Source organism: Myxine glutinosa, chromosome 13 (genome assembly GCF_964187855.1).
Source record: "Myxine glutinosa chromosome 13, kmMyxGlut1.1, whole genome shotgun sequence".
NCBI lineage: Eukaryota > Metazoa > Chordata > Myxini > Myxiniformes > Myxinidae > Myxine > Myxine glutinosa.
The window spans coordinates 11,476,889-11,499,707 of NC_136273.1; the positions used below are offsets into that span (position 1 = coordinate 11,476,889).

Genomic DNA, 22,819 nt, shown 5'->3' on the forward strand with positions numbered 1-22,819 from the left:
CGCTCACTCCCGGCCCGGGGCGCGAAGCAAATGAGCAGGCGTGCAATTTGCTCTTCCAGCCGCACCTGTCTTCCTCGTCCTTGCACGTCAAACTCCTGGCCGTGATGAAGCCTTCTCCGTGAACAAAGGACCACCATCAGAGCAAAGAGCCAAGAGTAGAACCAAGAAGCGAGATAGGTGAGGGGCAAGAGGAAGGCGTGAGGGCAAGAGGAAAGCATGAGGGGCAAGAAGAGAAAATGTCGGTCCGAGTCTTCTTTTATTGATCGTCTCGTGACGTCATCTGTGCCTCTCTACCAATGCCCGCAGGCCATCACTACATTGTCCAGCTCTCCACCAATCTACACACAGTCCGCTCTTGTGATGCAGTCCTACTCACCCTTCCCTCTTCCAATCAGCGAGTTGATTCTTACCCCGGCCTTCCTGTTGGTCAACTTCCGCCCAATCACTGTCCTTCTTGGCGTGTCTTCGGCCTGCTCGACCTTCATGGTGATGTAGATGGTGGTGTCCTATCGGCAGTGCTCAGAACTGGCTTCTGGTTGGATTTTATTGTTATTACTGCAATTTCTGCGCTCGTGTCTATGGTGCGGTGCCAAAAGAGATAAATAATAAATCACATAGGGACCGACGAACAGGGAATTACTTGACCTAATCACTGAGCTAAATAACATGCCCGGGCCTCGTGACGGGGACAAATATACAACTTCATCCGACATTCGGGCTAAACAGGTCCTCTACTTATTACATGGTGGTGGTTCTTCTTCTTCACGGCAGTCGGAGCAGACTACCTACACAAATCTACCTGGTCTAAAGTATCCCTACCCCCACAAACGTAACAATACTTTTGGCAAGTGTGGTGAGTGTGCCAAAGACCACTCAACAGTGGCCGGCAATGGGTTAAAAGGGTTGATTTTTTATCAGAGCAATTATTTTTATTTTATGCAAACTCCAATCTGGTGAGATGACTCGCTCTTGTGAAATTGCTGACCACTAGGATCATATGGCTACTATGACATGGTCGTATTCATGTTACCTGCCCCATAATCAGACTGAATGGCTGCTACGAGGCTCTGGATGGCGGAAGCGTGGCTGAGGCACTGGTGGATTTTACAGCTGGGGTCTCTGAACGGATCCGCCTGGCTCGTGGCGATTATGCTACGGACGTTGCTCGCAGATATCGTCTCTACAGCGAGCTGCAGAAGGCCCACAAGCATGGTGCCCTGCTCGCCTGTTACATTGAGGTGCAATCTATAGATCAGCCGGCTTAAACCAACACAACACCCATTAACGGAAATGTTTGAGCTGAGATGCAATACTTTTATTTGCTTCATTGGAAATACAGATGCCCTGCTGTCTTTTTTTTTTGCATACGAAGTCGAGGCTCATGTAAGAGCTAACGCATATAACATATAAAAAAGGGAGTGTGAGACAAGACGGGGGAGAGAGAGGGGAACACAACACCAGTAGAGACCAGGGACATTGGCAGATCTGTGGTTGGGAGAGGGCTGGGGTGGGGTACATGGGATAAACAAGATGGACACTACAAGGACTTTCAGGAAATAAATAGGAATTTGAAGGAGGTGGATTTGGGGAGGATTAATCGAGGTAGAAAAGATCAAGTTTTGAAAAAGATCAAGAAAAAGATGAAGATCAAGTTATTTGATTGAATTTTTTTTGAAAAGGAGAGATTTGATGAGCAAATTGAAGAAAGCCTTTTAAAGAGGCAGAAGAAGAAGAGCGTGCGTGTTATAGTATACTTATTGTGTATTCGTTGAGGACGTAGATTTCACGTATTTTATTTTATTTGCTCATTGGAGGCCCTCGGCAACTACTGAAGTATTGTCTTGAGACAATTTAATCTGGGTCGAGTTTTCACAAGTAAATGTGAAAAAGGTCATTCCTTTACGCAGTAAACCAATATCAAAGTGTCCCTTAGCATTGCGGATTTTATGAGCAGGTAATCTGTGGACAAGCTCATCATCCGTGTGAAGACCGATACCAAAAGCAACTTTAACATCCATCAGGCCCAGGACATGATGCGCAGGACTAGTTTACATTACAGATCATGATAGTGACTCCACAGATCCCATGACCTCAATCACGTGAATCTTCTTTGCTATCTTCATCTTTGGGCCGTGTACACAGTGCTGATGGGGAGATGCCCGGTTAAACGCAGCCAGGATAGACAGCTTAGAGGTGAGTGTGCTCTCCTGCCAGCCTGTTATTAGGGCGAGGTGTTATTAATCACTTATAGAGTTTTTGACCACACAGTATCAAATGGTGTTATTGTCCTAGCAAATGTTTTTTCATGCGTTGTGCTCCACAGCCAGCATTGGGAGAGATTGGTACGCAAATGCCTTGTGGTCTAGTCAAAGGTCATGCTTACGCAATCACTGCAGTACGAGCAGCCCGGACAGGTGCCTCCACCGCTCTTGCCTGCACAGCCGGAGAGAAAATCTTGCTGCTGCAGCTGCGAAACCCATGGGGACGAAGGGAGTGGGTAGGAGCTTGGGGTGACCAGTAAGCCATTGCTCTCTCCATCTCTTCATCATCATTAGACCAGATATTTACATGGATGTTACTATCATTTCTGGTGTGAGCCATTGTATGTTTGTCATTCACAGGTCGCCAGAGTGGAAGGGACTCAGTCATGCCGAGAAAGAGTGCATGAAGGTCACGGTGAATAATGACGGAGAGTTTTGGTATAATTCCACATTCAAACTTTGTATTCTACATTGCAGTATGGATACAGTACAGGCATGATGGCCCATATTGCCTTCTCCCCTGTCGAACTTTGCTCGGATGTCTCAATATTTCGTTGATAGAAGTTTGGAAGTTCTCCAATCAATTATGGCTTCATGTTTGTTGGGGATAATGATTATTTCCAGACAATTGTATAAAAACTAGATGAACTACAGGGAGTTACAAAAGGACGGGAGACGGGCTTTTGCAATCACTTGTGTGTGTGTGTGTGTCGGTCTGTGTGTCTGTCCGGGCCGTAACGTTTTTACCATTGTAGCTTTTGTCATCAAATGTCCAACAAAGCTTTATTATGAGAATAGGGAGAAGACAAATTAATAATCTGGTCAAAAGGTTAAAGGTCAGCGTCACATAAAATCATCCATCGTCACGCAATTGACGTGAAATTTTAAGAATTTGCACATTGGGTCACTGAATTAGGTCACCAATCAAAAGTTATAAGCCGATTGTTTTTTTTTTCAGAACAATAGGTCAAAGGTCAAGGTTCCATAAAATGGTCAATTTTCATCTGATTTTTTAATTTGAGCAGGGTTTGCATGTTGGGTCACTGAAGCATATTGCTTTTGGGGTGAAAAAGTCAAGATCGCCTAAAATAGTCAATGTTTTGTAGTTTTTTTTTTAGCTGTTTTCATCATATTTAGCATACGGAAGAAGAACTCTGAATACAAAGTGGATTTGGACGGGCTTTGCATTTTCAGATGTTTTGCTGCTTTTCATTGCTTTTTTAATCCCACCTCGTGAAAATGTATGAAACTTTTGTGATCTCAAATGTGCAGAAATCTTAGGTATGGAGTGATTTGTGCACAGGATGAGCATGGAAGATTGGTGCAGGGAGTTCACTGATGCTATAGTTTGTCGCATGCCACACAAAGCATGGTTCTCACTACGCAAAAACTGGCAGGAGGCCACAATCTTTGGAGAGTGGTCGCCTCATCCCGAGGTGTTGAAGAACCGTGCTGGTGGATGTGGAAATCATCCGAGCCACCTCCAGAACCCACAGGTATTCTGGCTTCTATGCATTCCCATTTCTCTGATAAACATGTTTTTTTTTGGTAAAACATCTATCTACATGCACTCCGTTTATAAGATTGATGTCAATATTAATTGGCAACCCTTCTGACTCTTTTGTTGTAGTGCAGGATTAGGGATGTGACAGGAAGGGTGAGCTCATTAACTTTTAATGGTAGTGCACAACCCTCTAAAGTCTTCTCGGTATGTAGCTTGACAGAGATGTTGATCGAACCACCCCCGCTGTTCCCATGCCTAACTTCGGATTGTCGCCCTACAACTGTGAAATCCCGGCGATATTCGCGCCCAGATGCACAATTTATCGCCAATGAGACCAATCGGCTTCTAAACGAGGGTATAATCGATCCTAGTAGCTCGCCCTGGAGGGCTCAAGTGCTCGTTGTCAGTAACCCTAATCACCGGAAGCGTATGGTCATTGACTATTCTCAGACGATCAATCGCTTTACCCAACTGGACGCCTACCCACTACCAAAGATGGATGACATAGTCAGAGAGGTATCTACCTCCAGGGTATTCAGCACCTTGGACCTCTGAAGTGCGCACCACCAGATACCCATCAGGGAGAATGATCGACCTTACACCGCTTTCGAATCTGGTCAAAGGCTGTACCAGTTTCATAGAATTCCCTTCGGAGTCACCAATGACATTGTGTGTTTCCAATGGGTGAAGGATGACATTTTAACCAGCGAACAACTGAAAGATGTTTTTGTGTATGTCAATAATGTCATCGTATGTGGCCACGACCAGATAGAACATGACTCAAATTTACGGCGGTTCTTGGATGTTGCGAAGAAATACAGACTGACCTTCAACGAAGAGAAGTGTAATTACTCCATCCAGACAGTGGATCTTTTGGGGTACAGCGTGACCGGAGGGAAGATATGGCCTGACGCCGCTCGGCTACAACCTTTGCTCGAAATGTCCCCTCCCTCCGACCGTGCGGCCTTGCGCAGAGTACTGAAACTGTTCGCACACTATTCAAAGTGGATACCGGATTCTCAGAAAAATAAGGCCTTTGGTGGAATGTAAACTATTTCCACTGAACGTAGCCGTGAAGGCCGCCTTTCAGCTATTGAAAACAGACATAGCTAATGCTGTGGTGACCTCGATAGACAAGAGTATTCCTTTTATGATCGAGACAGACGCCCCGGACTGCGCTACCGCAGCTACCCTCAATCAGGCTGGGAGGCCGGTCGCCCTTTTCTCCTGTACATTGCCTGATAGTGAAAGGCGACATTCCGCTATAGAGAAGGAGGCTTACGTGATCGGTGAAGCTATCAGATGGTGGCGTCATTTCCTTCTCGGGAAACATTTCCAGTTAATTACAGACCAACAGTCAGTTGCGTTCATGTATGACGGACGCCATACACGGAAGATTAAAAATGAGAAAATCGCTCGCTGGCGTGTGGAATTAGCTGACTTCAGTTTTGACATCATTTACAGACCGGAACGAGATAATCTGGCAGCTGATGCTTTGTCTTGACCTGTCTGCTCTGGAATGACCACCGGCGATTTACCGGATATTCACGATTCGCTCTGTCACCCCGGGGTCACTTGATTAGCTCATTTTGTGCCAAGCAGGAATTTGCCTTTTTCTATAGAGGACGTCCGGCGTCTTTGCAAGACATGCTCCGTGTGCGCCAAAGTTAAACTGAGTTTCTATAAACCGGCTATGGGGACGCTGATTCATGCCGGGAGGCCGTGGGAGGGTTTGAAAGTTGATTTCAAGGGTCCATTGCCAGCCGCAGGGGGGCGCCGTTACATTCTTACAGTAATCGATGAGTACTCTCGATTTCCATTTGCTTTTCCATGTTCTGATATGTCTTCGGCCACGGTGATTGAATGTTTGCGGCAACTGTTCTTAATGTTCGGATATCCTGCGTTCATTCACAGTGACAGAGGTACAGCTTTTCTGTCTCGGGAGATTAAGCAGTTTCTCCAGGATCGAGGCGTCGCCACGAGCCGTACCACCACATACAATCCTCAAGGCAATGGCTTGGTGGAACGTTATAACGGGATTATATGGAGAGCCATGTCGATGAGCTTGAAGTTGCGTGGTTTACCTTCGCAGCAATGGGAATGTGTGCTTCCATATGCTCTACGCTCTGCACGCAATTCGTTCGTTACTGTGTACCACTACGAATGAAACTCCCCATGAAAGAATGTTCCACTTTCAGCGACGTAGTGCAAGTGGGCGAGCATTGCCCTCTTGGTTGGCCAGCCCTAATCCCGCTCTTCTGAAGCGAGTGGTCAGACAAAGTAAATACGAACCGTTGGCGGATCGTGTAGAAATTCTAGAGGCAAATCCGGCGTATTCTCATGTGAGGCTTCTGGACAGATGTGAGACTACTGTATCTGTTCGCCATCTCGCACCTTGCGGTGATGGAAATGAGTATGTTGCTGACAATGCGGGAAACGGAATCTCGGGTTCACCTGTCAAAGCGGAGGTGCAGCACGGATTGACCGGGGATAAAGTAATGCTTGATGATGCCAAGGTAACGGAGATCCCGTCGGAGTCGGGGAGATCTCAAAAGGAGCTGACCGAGAAGGATGATTCTCTTTGTGAATCTGGGGACACTGTAACTGAAGGAATTTATCGAACTTGTGCTGGAAGATTGTGCCAACCACCAACTCGTTTTGGTTGGTAGAACTTGTTTGTTACTGTTGCATTGCTTAATTGTTTGATTGCTAGCTTGTATTTTAATGGAGGGTGAACGTAATAAAACATGAAGAAGAGGATTCGAATACGATGGCCTTGCGAAAGGAATATAATGCGTTGTACGAGAAAGGAGGGGGGTTTGGTTTGGTATCTGTGTTTTGTGAGCGGACGCTCGAGAAGGTATGACGGGGAATGAATTATTTGCTTGCTTATGAACAATGAAATGCTAGTACAATCTTTGCTGTAGTTCTGATATTATTCTTTGTTCTGTGCATATAGGGTATGTGGAGATAGATTTCAATAAAGCCTCATATCTGGAAACCGAGGTCTCGACTTGATTTCATAACAAGCCCGTAGAACAATGACATGTATAACAGCGTTTGTCTGTCCGCAATATGTCCCCACAAACGTACACCAATCAGAGCTGTGGATCTGGTCACATGACAGGGGGACAGCATTTAGTAACCATTACAGTTGCATATTTTACTAAAATGAAATATAATAACCTTCTGTGGAACATGTTGGGGTCCCAGCAGGTGTCATAAGGTAGGTAGGAGGTTTAAGATATTCCTCAATACAATTTTGATTTTGAAATGCGATTGACATGGACCTTGCTCCCGAATCTGGAAGTGAACAGATGATGACGGTTCGCTGGTTTCATATCTTAATACAATCGCGATTTAACATTATATTTTGATGTATTAATACTATTGTGTTAATTTGTGATTGTTTGGAATGAAAATTTCGAGATATCATCATCATACTAAAATATACAATGTGGTGTCTGTCTGTCTTTGTGACGAATTTTGACCATGATACATTCGGTAGTTACTTATCCAATCTCAACCAATTGTCCAGGCTGCCCCATAGGTAAGACCGCCCTTAATTATGCTACCACATCGCCACTGCCTGACCCTCGCTACCCCCTCACCACTGCCTACCCTTGCTACACCCTCCCACATACCCCTGCCTGCCCTCACTACTACCTCAATACTGCCTGTCTTCACTAGGCCCTCACTATTGCTTTCCTTTGCTACCCCCCTCACTACTGCCTGGCCCTCGCTACCTACCCCACCGCCACTGCCTGTCCCTCGCTACCCCTCATCACTATCTGCCATTGCTATCCCCTCACCACTGCCTACCCTCACTACTGCTTGTCCTCGCTACCACCTCACCACTGCCTTTCTCACTACCCCTCACTACTACCTGTCCTCACTACCCCTGACAACTGCTTGCGTTCGCTACTCCTCACTACTGCCTGCCCCTCGCCTCCATATCGCCACTGCCTTTCTCTCTACCTCCTCAACGTTGCCTGCATTTGCTAACCCTTCATAAGTACACCGATTAATTACCCCAGCGTGTATTTTGGGTCCTCTGGGTCTTTAGGGTCTTTTTGGCCTTTTGGGTCTTTTGTGTCTTTTTGGGTCTTTGGGGTCTTTTAGGGTCATTGGGTTATTTTGGGTATTTAATTGTCTTTGGGGTACTTAAGAGTATTTGGGGTGTTTAAAGGTCTTTTGGGTATTTTGGGATCTTGGAGGTCTTATGGGTCTTGGGGGACTTAAAGGGTCTTCAAAGGTCTAAGCTGTCTCAGCAGTCTAAATGGTCGAAAGGTATATTTCAACAGTACATATTTAATATACTACGTAATTAATAGACAGGATGCAACCGACGTTCAAACAGTACGTAATTAATATATACAGTGCATTCAGAAAGTATTCAGACTCCTTCACTTTTTCACATTTTGTTATGTTGTAGCCTTATGCTGAAATCGTTTAAATTCATTTTTTCCCTCATCAATCTACACTCAATACCCCATAAGGATAAAGAGAAAACAGGATTTTTGAAAGTTTTGCAAATTTATTAAAAAGAAAAAACTGAAATATCACATTGACATAAGTATTCAGACCCTTTGCTATGACACTTGAAATTTAGCTCAGGTGCCTTCCGTTTTTCTTGATCATCTTTGAGATGTTTCTACACCTTGATTGGAGTCCACCTGTGGTAAATTCAATTGATTGGACATGATTTGGAAAGGCACACACCTGTCTATATAAGGTGTCACAGCTGACAATGCGTATCAGAGCAAAAACCAGGCCATGAAGTCGAAGGAACTGCCTGCAGAGCTCAGAGACAGGATTGTGTCGAGGCACAGATTTGGGGAAGCCTACAAAAAAATCTCTGCTGCATCGAAGGTTCCCAAGAGCACAATGGCCTCCATAATTCTTAAATGGAAGAAGTTTGGAGCAACCAGGACTCTTCTTAGAGCTGGCCGCCCGGCCAAATTGAGCAATCGGGGGAGAAGGGCCTTGGTAAGAGAGGTGACCAAGAACCCGATGGTCACTGGCTGAGCTCCAGAGATCCTGTGTGGAGATGGAAGAAACTTCCAGAAGGAGAACCATCACTGCAACACTCCACCGATCTGGGCTTTATGGCAGAGTGGCCAGACGGAAGCCTCTCCTCAGTGAAAGACACATGAAAGCCCGCTTGGAGTTTGCAAAAAAGCACCGAAAGGACTCTCAGACTGTGAGAAACAAGATTCTGTGGTCTGATGAAACCAAGATTGAACTGTTTGGCCTCAATTCTAAGCGTCATGTCTGGAGGAAACCAGGCACCGCTCATCACCTGCCCAATACCATCCCAAAGGTGAAGCATGGTGGTGGCAGCATCATGCTGTGGGGGTGTTTTTCAGCAGCAGGGACTGGGGGACCTGTCGGGGTTGAGGGAACAATGAACGGAGCAAAGTACAGAGATATCCTTAATGAAAACCTGAAACAGAGCGCTCAGGACCTCAGACTGGACCGAAGGTTCACCTTCCAACAGGACAATGACCCTAAGCACACAGCCAAGACAACGCAGGAGTGGCTTAGGGACAACTCTGTGAAGGTCCTTGAGTGGCCCAGCCAGAGCTCTGACTTGAACCCAATCGAACCTCTCTGGAGAGACCTGAAAATGGCTGTCCACCGACGGTCCCCATCCAACCTGACAGAGCTTGAGAGGATCTGCAGAGAAGAATGGCAGAAAATCCCCAAATCCAGGTGTGCAAAGCTTGTCGCGTCATAACCAAGAAGACTCGAGGCTGTAATCGCTGCCAAAGGTGCTTCAACTAAGTACTGAGTTAAGGGTCTGAATACTTATGTCAATGTGATATTTCCGTTTTTTCTTTTTAATAAATTTGCAAAACTTTCTAAAATCCTGTTTTCTCTTTGTCATTATGGGGTATTGAGTGTAGATTGATGAGGGAAAAAATGAATTTAAACGATTTCACCATAAGGCTGCAACATAACAAAATGTGAAAAAGGTGAAGGGGTCTGAATACTTTCTGAATGCACTGTATATATACGGTATATATAATTATACGACTTCACCGCCTCACCCCTCACGGCTTCACGGACCGTATTTTTCAGTTTTAAATACATTTGAAGAAGACGTTTTGGTCACTTACGTACATGCATACATAACCATATACGTTTGCTCCATTATAATAAGGTTACATGCAACAATTATCTGCAATAGTTGTGAATGGATAGTAAAGTCGTTTGAATCATGCATGAAACATTCTATGTAATTGCAGTATGCGTTTGAAGTTTCTGGAGGTGGGACCGAGTTTATGTTCTACCTGGAACAGGAAGAGAGGGCTTTCTCAAGATCTAGCCGAACGCAAAAGCTCACCATTGGTTTTGAAATCTTCAAGGTATGTTATGTAAAAGTTCACTCATTTCATTACCATCACCAGAGGAGAGGTTATTACTTATTAGTCCCCTACCGGTGAACACCGGAGGGGACTATAGGTTTGCACGCCGTCCCTGCGTCTGTCAGTCTGTCAGTCCGTCAGCCGTCAGTCTGTCCGTCTGTCAGTCCGTCAGTCTGTCCGTCAGTCCGTCAGTCTGTCCGTCAGTCCGTCAGTCCGTCTGTCAGTCCGTCAGTCTGTCCGTCTGTCAGTCCGTCAGTCTGTCCGTCCGTCTGGCAGTCTGTCAGTCCGTCAGTCTGTCACGCAAAGAACAGTTTTCCGGACTTTTTTTCTAAACGCTTAACGCTAATGATTTCAAACTTGGTACATCGTTTCCTCATGATAAGTTACAGATCAAGTTCGAACTTCACGACGTTTCGATCATTTTTGACAAAGTTATGGCACTTTGAACTTTGGGAATTCTGATAATTCTGATGATCCTTAACTCGGTGCCATTTTAAGTTTTAATTTCCTTTAAAAAAGATTTTCTCTGCAATAATTGGACCGATTGAAATAAATTTTCACGGTAGGAGGGACTCGGCCTGGAGAATATTTTAATGGTAATTATGACGTCACAGGTCACGTTGTTCGGCCGCCATATTGTTTTTCGTGAAAACACAAAAACCCCTTTTTCTCTGCAACGGCTGAACAGATCGAGGCCAATCTTTGCAGGCAGAATCGCATACCCATGACAAACAAAAAAGTCAGCGAGCATGACGTCATGCGTCACATGTTTTCAGAGTTATGACGTTTTTAAGCATGAACCTTTAAAACCAAGCTCCTCCCTCATTTTTGATCCAATCAAGGGGAAACTTCACAGATCTGTTCAGCATGTCAGTCTACTAAAATGTCATTTTGGAATTTGCGATAGGGCACGTGGTTTGGCAGATATCGTTAATTAAACGAAAAAATTTTTTTTTTAAATGGATATCTCTTGAATCGCGAGTACCTCAGACCGTGAGTTAGTAATTATATAATTCACACAGTGCAATACATGCAGGCTGCTCCATGGAGCGACCTTGCGGGCTTATCAACGAGGCGAGGCGTGACACACATGTGTCTCAGCATACTTCAGATCAAGTTTGAAAACCAGCATCAACCGTGCATAAATTTGCATATTCGATCATTTTTGACAAAGTTATGGCACTTTGAACTTTGGTAGGGGACATGTATTGTAGCGCAATACACAGAATGCTTGTTGCATTTGGTTCTGTTTGTTTGTTTGTTCGTACCCGCAGAACGTGAGTATGCTTTTCTCTGCAACCGTTGGTCCGATTGAAACGAAATTTTCACCATAGGAGTGCCTCCTCCTGTATAAATTTTTAAATGATAACTATGACGTCATATGCCTCGTGTTATAGGCGCCATCTTGGAAGAACCGCAAAACCGTGAATCTCTATATCTCCGAAACCGCTCCATGGAAAAAGTGAAACATGGCTCATTTATCAAGTGCTCTCCATGGAGAACAACATATATTCATGATGTCATCAGTGCCTTCATCATGACGTCATAATTAGGCAAGTAGAACGCTTGATCCGATCAGTTTGAAATTTATTGAGCATGATCTACACAAAAATTGTATGGGGGAATTAGATTGATGACGTCATCGGGTCACGTGGTCTAGCAGCCATATTGGATCGAACATAAATCTACGTCATCAATAAACCGCACAAACACATCAGCTAATAAACACCACACAAAATACACCACACAAACACGTCCTGGTGAGGGTCTGCAATCTCCGATTGCTCTTTCTTGTTACTACACGATAAGTTATGATGTGTTCTGTGAGATATCTGAGCAAACGGCATGAATGCTGCAGGTGGAGTTGAACAGGCGTTTCCGTATCCATGGTCATGCCTCGTCGATCTGCCGTTCAGAGTTTATCAACTCTCGTGCTGTGTTTCGGCGTCAGACACTCTCCCATGGTCGCTATGTGCTAGTGCCATGCACATTCGAGCCAGGCCAGGCTGAACGCTTCCTGCTTCGCATCTTCTCTGAATATAATTCACGACTTCAGTGAGTTTGACTTTATGTTTTTGCAGTTTACCGCTTTGTATACTTTACTTTTGTCGATTAGCAAGTACTGGAATGAATAGATACATTGAGGAAGCATGCTCATGCAAAGGTGAGTGGAGGGAGAGGAGTGGATGTGAGTTTCATAAAGGTGACTTTAAATCTGGAGCACTAAATGAAAGTGACATCAAATCGAAGAATAATTTTCTTTCTCTCTTCATATAGAGAGCTCGCAAATGACAGCCCAAAGCGAACCTGCTGGAACCTGATGTTGGGCTATCCTGTCCAAGTCACATCCCTGACCTTGCAGAAGGCCTCGGGTCTCGGAAGTTCAGGTGAGCTTTGTTCAGTTGGCAGGTTATTGCAGTTTGATATTCAATATTTTACACAATACTGTACTATTGTTATGATGATCATGCATTCAATGGGAATTTTTTTACAGAACATTAATTAATTATCATGGGTTGGAACATTTTTGTCTGAACAGAAGCGTTTTTTAAAATAATAAATGCAAGACGTGAAATTCGCTGCACATGATGTGCAAAGTGCGCAGTGTAAAACGAGTGTTCATTTATATCCGTATGAAAAGAAGAAGAACCACTTTTAGAGGCCATTTTTCCCCGCAGAGCGGGGGTTGGCCTTTTTCAGGCACAGTGGTCCCCTTTTTGAAGCAATGTTTTATGGCCGGATGCTGTTCCTGCTGCCAAACCTGTTAGTCGCCTCTTGCGACACACAGGGAATTACCAGTGAACTGGTACTCAATTTGCCAACCTCGGAAGGATGACAGGCTGAGTCAACCCCCCAGGTGTTAATTCAGCGATCAGCCGGGATACTAACCCAGGATCCTAGGATCCCAAGCCTGCACCCTAACTGCTAAGCCAACACCCTAACCGCTAAGCCAACACCCTAACCGCTAAGCCAACACCCTAGCCACTAACCCAACACCCTAACCGCTAACCCAACACCCTAACTGCTAAGCCAACACCCTAACCGCTAGGCCAACACCCTAACCGCTAAGCCAACACCCTAACCGCTAACCCAACACCCTAACCGCTAAACCAATACCCTAACCGCTGAGCTAACACCCGAACCGCTAAGCCAACACCCTAACCGCTAAGGTAACACCCTAACCGCTAAGCCAACACTCTAACCGCTAAGCCAACACCCTAACCGTTAAACCAACACCCTAACCGCTAAGCCAACACCCTAACCGCTAAGCCAACACCCTAACCGCTAAGCCAACACCCTAACCGCTAAGCCAACACCCTAACCGCTAAGCCAACACCCTAACCGCTAAGCCAACACCCTAACCGCTAAGCCAACACCCTAACCGCTAACCCAACACCCTAACCGCTAACCCAACACCCTAACCGCTAAGCCAACACCCTAACCGCTAAGCCAACACCCTAACCACTAAGCCAACACCCTAACCGCTAAGCCAATGCCCTAACCACTAAGCCAACACCCTAACCGCTAAACCAACACCCTAACCGCTAAGCTAACACCTGAACCGCTAAACCAACACCCTAACCGCTAAGCCAACACCTGAACCGCTAAGCCAACACCCTAACCGCTAAGCTAACACCCTAACCGCTAAGCAAACACCTGAACCGCTAAGCCAACACCCTAACCGCTAAGCCAACACCCTAACCGCTAAGCCAACACCCTAACCTCTAAGCCAACACCCTAACCGCTAAATCAATACCCAAACCGCTAAGCCAACACCCTAACCGCTAAGCCAACACCCTAACCTCTAAGCCAACACCCTAACCGCTAAATCAATACCCAAACCGCTAAGCCAACACCTTAACCGCTAAGCCAACACCCGACACCCATATGATGTCTAATAAATAAAGAAGATATAAGCACACCTGACACTAGGCCGAGGCTTCAGACTTTGGCACGCTCACGCGGCTGCACCCTCGAATAAACTGTTCCAACCCGTCATTTTTTACGGGCTTTTTACTCGTTCCTCATAAAGCCGAAAGAAGATAGTCGCTCAAAATAGATTTTGATGGAGTAGCTCGTCTGGCACTTCTTCTTCAAGGTTTCTCCCCAGTTTGTTTTTTCATTGTTGGTAAGTCTGCTAGATATGTCAGGCTTCCTTCCACAAGGTGCTTCATTTCTACTGTCATGGCCCCTTAAGAAGTCTCTTAGACCATGTCTTCATGAACAAGTCAAACAAAGATGTCTGAGCACTTTATCGACTCCAGATAAAAGATGTAAGGCGGAGCAACATAACGGCCCTCCCCACCCCTCCTTCATTTTTATTATATGGAACAAAAGGACCAGGGTGGAGGATGCATATATGGGTATGGGAGCAGGAAGTGAGGAGAGTAGGACTGAAGTGGTGAGGCATCTTTCCTGACAATGACATCTTGTCCAACCTTACTTTTAACATACCTGCCAAAGAAGCGACACCTTCAAGCCTCTCGGGAAGTCATTTACTTTTCTAAATTGAGACTCATGAAAAGGTGTCATCAAGGTTATGCATACCTGACATCAAGGTAACATTCCTGTTTACTACTCAGCAAAAAGAGGTTTGTCTCAGACCATACACATGCAATTTAAAATGCCATAGATAATGAAAGAGCCTCCATCTGCTTTGCCAGTTCAACTGGTGTGCAACACACCAACATTTACTTAGAGCATCTAACTTGTGCACACGTTATATACTAGATACTCGAGGGGGTATCTGGTGCTGCCCGGCATTGCATCTGGGACCTCGTACACATCTGGAACCTTGTACACATCTGGAACCTCGTACACATCTGGAACCTCGTACACATCTGGAACCTTATATACATCTGGGACCTTATACACATCTGGGACCTGGTACACATCTGGGACCTGGTACACATCTGGAACCTTGTACACATCTGGAACCTTGTACACATCTGAAACCTTGTACACATCTGGAACCTTATACACATCTGGGACCTCGTACACATCTGGAACCTTGTACACATCTGGAACCTTGTACACATCTAGAACCTTGTACACATCTGGAACCTTGTACACATCTGAAACCTTGTACACATCTGGAACCTTATACACATCTGGGACCTCGTACACATCTGGAACCTCGTACACATCTGGAACCTTGTACACATCTAGAACCTTGTACACATCTGGAACCTTATATACATCTGGAACCTTGTACACATCTGGAACATTGTACACATCTGGAACCTTGTACACACCTGGAACCTTGTACACATCTGGAACCTTATACACATCTGGAACCTCATATACATCTGGAACCTTATACACATCTGGAACCTTGTACACATCTGGAACCTTGTACACACCTGGAACCTTGTACATATCTGGAACCTTATCCACATCTGGAACCTTATATACATCTGGAACTTCGTACACATCTGGAACCTTATACACATCTGGAACCTTCTACACATCTGGGACCATATACGCATCTGGAACTTCATACACATCTGGAACCTCGTACACATCTGGGAACTTATATACATGTAGAACCTTATATACATCTAGAACCTTATATACATCTAGAACCTTAAATACATCTAGAAACTTATATACATCTAGAAACCTTATATACATCTAGAACCGTATATACATCTGGAACCTTGTATACATCTAGAACCTTATATACATCTATAACCTTATATACATCTAGAACCTTGTATCCATCTAGAACCTTGTATACATCTAGAACCTTGTATACATCTAGAACCTTATATACATCTAGAACCTTATATACACCTGGAACCTTATATACATCTAGAACCTTATATACATCTAGAACCTTGTATACATCTAGAACCTTGTATACATCTAGAACCTTATATACATGTAGAACCTTGTATCCATCTAGAACCTTATATACATCCAGAACCTTATATACATCTATAACCTTACATACATCTAGAACCTTGTATCCATCTAGAACCTTGTATCCATCTAGAACCTTGTATCCATCTAGAACCTTATATACATCTAGTAACCTTATATACATCTAGAACCTTATATACATCTGGAACCTTGTATACATCTAGAACCTTATATACATCTATAACCTTATACACATCTAGAACCTTGTATCCATCTAGAACCTTGTATACATCTAGAACCTTGTATACATCTAGAACCTTATATACATCTAGAACCTTATATACACCTGGAACCTTATATACATCTAGAACCTTATATACATCTAGAACCTTGTATACATCTAGAACCTTGTATACATCTAGAACCTTATATACATGTAGAACCTTATGTACATCTAGAACCTTATATACATGTAGAACCTTGTATCCATCTAGAACCTTGTATACATCTAGAACCTTGTATACATCTAGAACCTTATATACATCTAGAACCTTATATACACCTGGAACCTTATATACATCTAGAACCTTATATACATCTAGAACCTTATATACACCTGGAACCTTATATACATCTAGAACCTTATATACATCTAGAACCTTATATACACCTGGAACCTTATATACATCTAGAACCTTATACACATCTAGAACCTTGTATACATCTAGAACCTTGTATACATCTAGAACCTTATATACATCTAGAACCTTATATACATATAGAACCTTATAAACATGTAGAATCGTATATACAACTAGAACGTTAGATACATGTAGAACCTTCTATACATCTAGAACCTTATATACATCTAGAACCTTATATACATCTCGAACCTTATATCCATCTTGAACCTTATATACATCTAGAACCTAATATACATGCAGAACCTTATATACATCTAGAACCTTATATACATATAGAACCTTATATACATCTATAACCTTGTGTACATCTAGAACCTTATATACATATAGAACCTTATATACATCTAGAATCTAATATACATGCAGAACCTTATATACATCTAGAACCTTATATACATCTAGAACCTTATATACATCTAGAACCTAATATACATGCAGAACCTTATATACATCTAGAACCTTATATATATATATATATAGAACCTTATATACATATAGAACCTAATGTACATGCAGAACCTTATATACATCTAGAACCTTATATACATCTAGAACCTAATATACATGCAGAACCTTATATACATCTAGAACCTTATGTACATCTGGAACCTTATATACATCTAGAACCTTATATACATCTAGAACCTTATATACATCTAGAACCTAATATACATGTAGAACCTTATATACATCTAGAACCTTGTATACATCTAGAAACTTATATACATCTAGAACCTTATATACATCTAGAACCTTATATACATCTAGAACCTAATATACATATAGAACCTTATATACATCTAGAACCTTATATACATCTGGAACCTTGTATACATCTAGAACCTAATATACATGTAGAACCTTATATACATCTAGAACCTTATATACATCTGGAACCTTGTATACATCTATAACCTTATATACATCTAGAACCTTATATACATGTAGAACCTTATATACATCTAGAACCTTATATACATCTAGAACCTAATATACATGTAGAATCGTATATACAACTAGAACGTTAGATACATGTAGAACCTTCTATACATCTAGAACCTTATATACATGTAGAACCTCATATACATCTGGAACCTTGTATACATCTATAACCTTATATACATCTAGAACCTTATATACACCTAGAACCTTATATACATGTAGAACCTTATATACATGTAGAACCTTTTATACATCTAGAACCTTATATACATCTAGAACCTAATATACATGTAGAACCTTATATACATCTAGAACCTTATATACATCTGGAACCTTGTATACATCTATAACCTTATATACATGTAGAACCTTATATACATGTAGAACGTTATATACATGTAGAACCTTATATACATCTAGAACCTTATATACATCTAGAACCTTATATACATCTAGAACCTAATATACATCTAGAACCTTATATACATCTGGAACCTTGTATACATCTATAACCTTATATACATCTAGAACCTTATATACATCTAGAACCTTATATACATCTAGAACCTTATATACATCTATAACGTTATATACATCTATAACCTTATATACATCTAGAACCTTGTATACATCTATAAAAGAAGTACTTTGTTCATTGTATTTTGCACATACCTTAAGAAGTCACAAAATTTCACTGTTGATTGTGTCCAATCATTGTCCAGAGAAGCCCATGTTATTGTGATTTTTGTGAACTTTGACCTCGACTTGTTTGATTGTTTGGAGCCATGTGGTTTCTTGTTGTACAGGTAACAAAGTGTATGCAGTAATTTGCTGCGAGGGACAGAAGGTGAGAACAGCAGATGTAGACATGCAGCTTGAAACCGTGTTTGATGCTGGAGTAATATTTTACCAGAAACACCCCGAGAGGCGTGTCACCATTCAGGTAACACATCCTGACAAAAAGAGAGACGTTAGAGAGCTGCAGTGTACATCTATAATTTTACAACATGCTGAGATGTGTCTTACTCAAGTGGAACTACTTTGTCTTTCCTTTCAGCTGTGGTTGCATGGAGTTCTATCGGATACCTTGCTGGGAGAGGCAGAGGTACCAGGTGATCAAACAGACTCTGATCGTACTTTGGAGCTTCCATTACGTCATCGGGGCAAGCAGGCAGGAGAAGAAGAGTCTGTCACACGTTCTGTTACCGTGGAAACTGTCACGAACAATGACTTGAAAGCTCTTTGAACTTTTGAATCTTTTTCATTCCGTTTAGTGCACCATCGTGTTTTTATATCCACAGAAAATTATTCAGTGCTAAGAGTTATGTTACAGTAATAGTCATAACAGTCAAAAGGAAGTCTTAGTGGTGTTTTTAGTTTTGAATTTTAATTATCAAAGCAACACTAATGTTAGCACACTTCACATGTTATAGAGGAAGTTCAATCCACTCGTTCCAGAGTCCGAAGGGAATTAAAACGAGGATACTTGTGCTATCGCTGTCTCCGTGAACAAATTACAAATTCCTCCCCTGACCTACAGGCGCAGCCATGCCCTCAGCCAATGATGCCACCCACGGCCTTGTGCTACATGCGAAAAAAGAAGAAGAAGAAGAAGAAGAAGAAGATGTTCATGCACTCGATCAAAAGTGAAAATATCATACAATTGGCCAAAAATGAATATAAAAGTATTCTTTTATGATGTTGAATTCACCATTATCTATTTTACTCCTATTTCACTGTGTCATTTGTCGGAGTACAAGCAATAAAAGGTATACATCTAATATGGCCTTTTGAAATGTAATAATGTGGCAGACACGAAAGCCCACTGGCGTGGTGACATCATTCCGCGCACCAAGTGGGCGGCGGCCACGCCCGAGAGAGAGGCGTGGCCTCAAGATATACACGGGGCGCGCAGCCCGGAGCAGCTCAGTGCTGCAGTTTGAGTACTTTCAATAAAGACTCTTTTATGAACCGCGTTGTCCGCTTGCTCCTTGCGTAAGCATTAGCGTGCGCAGCATCGCGCTTCATATGGTGACCTCGACGTTGGATCTGCCGTAGCGATCCTTCCGAACACGACGCCATTGCAATGGCAAACAACAACGCAATGTCGATTAAACTTCCCGAATTTTGGGAGGCCCAGGCCGAAGTCTGGTTCGTCCAAGCCGAAGCCCAATTTCAGCTTCGGCGCCTCACCGGCGACGACATGCGCTACTGCCACGTCGTCGCCTCCCTCGGGCCCGGCACGGCCGCTCGAGTTGTGTCCGTCCTTCGCCAACCACCGGACGGCCACAAGTACGAGGCACTCAAGCGGCTACTCCTAGCCACGTTTGGCCTCACGGACGACGCACGGGCCGACCGCCTCCTGGATCTCCCCGAGCTCGGCGACACGCGCCCGTCGGTCCGAATGGACCATATGCTGTCACTGTTGGGCGACGAAGCCCCCGGTTCTCTATTCCGGGCGCTTTTCCGTCGCCAACTTCCAGCGCAGGGTCGCTTCGCGTTGGCCGGGACCGTGCTAACGGAACCCCGAGCATTGGCAGCCGAGGCGGACAGGTACTTCGCGGCTTCGGATACGCGGGCGAGAGTCGGTGCGGCCGTCATGGACCTCGAGGCTGATGCTGCTGATGATGCTGATCCACAGCATCAGCTTACACAGCATACAGCATGCTGATACGCACCTCGTGACCGCCACCCCGCCCCGCCCACCGCCGCGGCGAAAACTGCCACCGCGGGGAAAACCGCCAACTCCACCGGCCTGGCGGAGCCAGCCGCACTCCTCCAGCTCCACCACCTGGTGCTGGTTCTACGCCAAGTTCGGCCACGAGGCTCGGCAGTGTCATCCACCGTGCTCCTTCGACAGGTCGGGAAACGCCCGGGCCGGCGCTCAATAGTGGCGATGAGCGCAGGCCATTCGAGCAGCCTGCTGTTCATAACGGAAACCTTATCCGGGCGCCGTTACCTGTGTGACACGGGAGCGCAGTTGAGTGTCGTTCCCGCCGGTACGTCAGACAAGCACGCCGCGGGCGGGGGCCCCGCGCTGCTTGCCGCGAACGGGACGCCCATCCGTACGTACGGAAAACGCTGCCTCTCTCTGCAGTTCGGAGGGCAGGTTTTCCGATGGACGTTCGTCACTGCCGACATGCCCATGGCACTGCTTGGCGCGGACTTCCTGTGCGCTAATGGGCTCCTGGTCGACGTAAAGCGCAGACGTCTTGTCCAGGCCGAGACGTTCAGCTCGCTCGCTTGTGCGCTGCCCAGCTCGTCGAGCAGCTCAACGAGCGGCTCGCCGAGCGGCTTGCCAAGCGGCTTGCTGAACGGTTCGGTTCCGGCCACGTTGATCTGTACGCTTCCGGCAGCGGACGAATTCACCCGCCTCCTCGCCAGCTTCCCGGCCCTCATGCGGCCCACCTTCTCGGCGGGGGCCATCAAGCACGGGGTGGCCCATCACATCCCCACCGTCGGGCCACCGGTCTACGCCCGGGCACGCCGCCTCGAGCCGACGAAGCTGGCGGTGGCAAAAGCGGGGTTCGCTACCCTGGAGCGACTCGGCATCGTTCGGCGCTCGGAGAGTGCTTGGGCGTCGCTGCTGCACATCGTGCCGAAGCCCGGTGGGGGATGGCGACCGTGCGGGGACTATCGCCGTCTCAATGACGCCACCACTCCCGACCGCTACCCCGTCCCCCACATTCAGGACTTTTCCGCCCGTTTGGCGGGCATGTCCTTCTTCTCGAAGGTGGACCTCATACGCGGCTACCATCAGGTCCCCGTCAGGCCGGAGGACGTCCTGAAGACGGCGGTCGTCACGCCATTTGGACTCTTCGAGTTCCTGCGGATGCCCTTCGGTCTGAAGAATGCGGCTCAGGCGTTCCAGCGACTGATGGACAGCATCCTGCGTGACTTGGATTTTGTCTACGTCTACCTGGACGATATCCTCGTCACCAGCGCGTCCCGCGAAGAGCACCTACGCCACCTCCGCACGCTCTTCGAACGCTTGGGCCAGCATGGCCTGATTGTGAACCCCGCAAAGTGCCGGTTCGGCGTCGCCATAATCGATTTTCTGGGGCACCGTGTCACCAGGCACGGAGCCGTCCCCCTGCCGGCCAAGGTGGAGGCGGTGAAGGGGTTTCCGCGCCCCCGCACGATCAGAGGGCTGCAGGAGTTCCTGGGCATGGTGAACTTTTACCATCGGTTCCTGCCCCGTATCGCCCAGCTCCTGCGCCCCCTGCACGAAGCTCTCCGAGGTAAGCCGGGCAAAGGCGACGTTACCTGGACCGAGCAGATGGACACGGCGTTCACGGGCGCGAAGCTCGCCTTGGCTAATGCCACCATGCTCGCGCACCCGGTGCCCAATGCACCGATCACCCTCACCACCGACGCCTCGGACTACGCGGTGGGCACGGTGCACGAGCAATGGGTGCGTGGAGCTTGGCAACCGCTGGCGTTCTTTAGCCGGCAGCTTCGCCCGCCCGAACGCCGTTACAGTACCTTCGACCGCGAGTTGCTCGGGCTTCACTTGGCGGTCAGGCACTTCCGCCATCTGCTCGAGGGCCATGCGTTCACGGCCTTCGTCGACCACAAGCCGCTGATCTTCGCGATGGGCAAGGTCAGCGAGCCGTGGTCGGCCAGGCAGCAGCGTCACCTCTTGGCCGTGTCCGAGTACACGACGGACATCCGGCACGTCGCGGGGAAGGACAACCCGGTGGCGGATTGCCTTTCCCGGGCCGTAGCCCACGCAGTCCACCTCGGCATCGACTATGCCCGGATGGCAGCGGACCAGGCCGCTGACCCCGCCGTCCAGGCCTTGCGGACCGCCGTCACGGGCCTCCGCGTCACCGAGCTGCCGTTCGACGGCGCGGGCGCGGCCCTCTGGTGCGACCTCTCCCTCGGGCGGCCTCGCCCCATCATGCCCGCGGGCTGGCAGCGCCAGGTGTTTGACGCCATCCACGGCCTGTCCCACCCGGGCGCGAGGGCCTCCCAAAGGTTGATCGCCGACAAGTTCGTCTGGCATGGCCTCCGGAAGGCCGGCCGCGGCTGGGCCAGGATGTGCCTCGCGTGCCAGCGCGCCAAGGTGCACCGGCACACCCAGGCCCTGTTGGCCCCGTTCACGGTGCCGGAACGCCGGTTTGACCACGTCCACGTGGACCTGGTGGGACCTCTGCCTCCCTCGCGGGG

The 22,819-nt window shown here is 46.2% G+C and overlaps 1 protein-coding gene across 2 annotated transcripts in view; it reads left to right on the forward strand.

The window, feature by feature from the left end:
* LOC137438597 (calpain-5) overlaps positions 1 to 19,428 on the forward strand; it is a 77,149-nt gene extending 57,721 nt beyond the window's left edge. For both annotated transcript variants that reach the window (XM_068133778.2, XM_078767096.1), the window contains 9 exons: positions 1,046 to 1,238; positions 2,324 to 2,517; positions 2,622 to 2,699; positions 3,565 to 3,757; positions 10,017 to 10,136; positions 11,995 to 12,191; positions 12,414 to 12,523; positions 18,454 to 18,590; positions 18,705 to 19,428. In XM_068133778.2, coding sequence (XP_067989879.2) covers positions 1,046 to 1,238; positions 2,324 to 2,517; positions 2,622 to 2,699; positions 3,565 to 3,757; positions 10,017 to 10,136; positions 11,995 to 12,191; positions 12,414 to 12,523; positions 18,454 to 18,590; positions 18,705 to 18,893 — 1,411 coding nt within the window. In that variant the 3' untranslated portion in view covers positions 18,894 to 19,428. The remainder of the gene's footprint in view (positions 1 to 1,045; positions 1,239 to 2,323; positions 2,518 to 2,621; positions 2,700 to 3,564; positions 3,758 to 10,016; positions 10,137 to 11,994; positions 12,192 to 12,413; positions 12,524 to 18,453; positions 18,591 to 18,704) is intronic.
* The last annotated feature ends 3,391 nt before the right edge of the window (positions 19,429 to 22,819 follow it).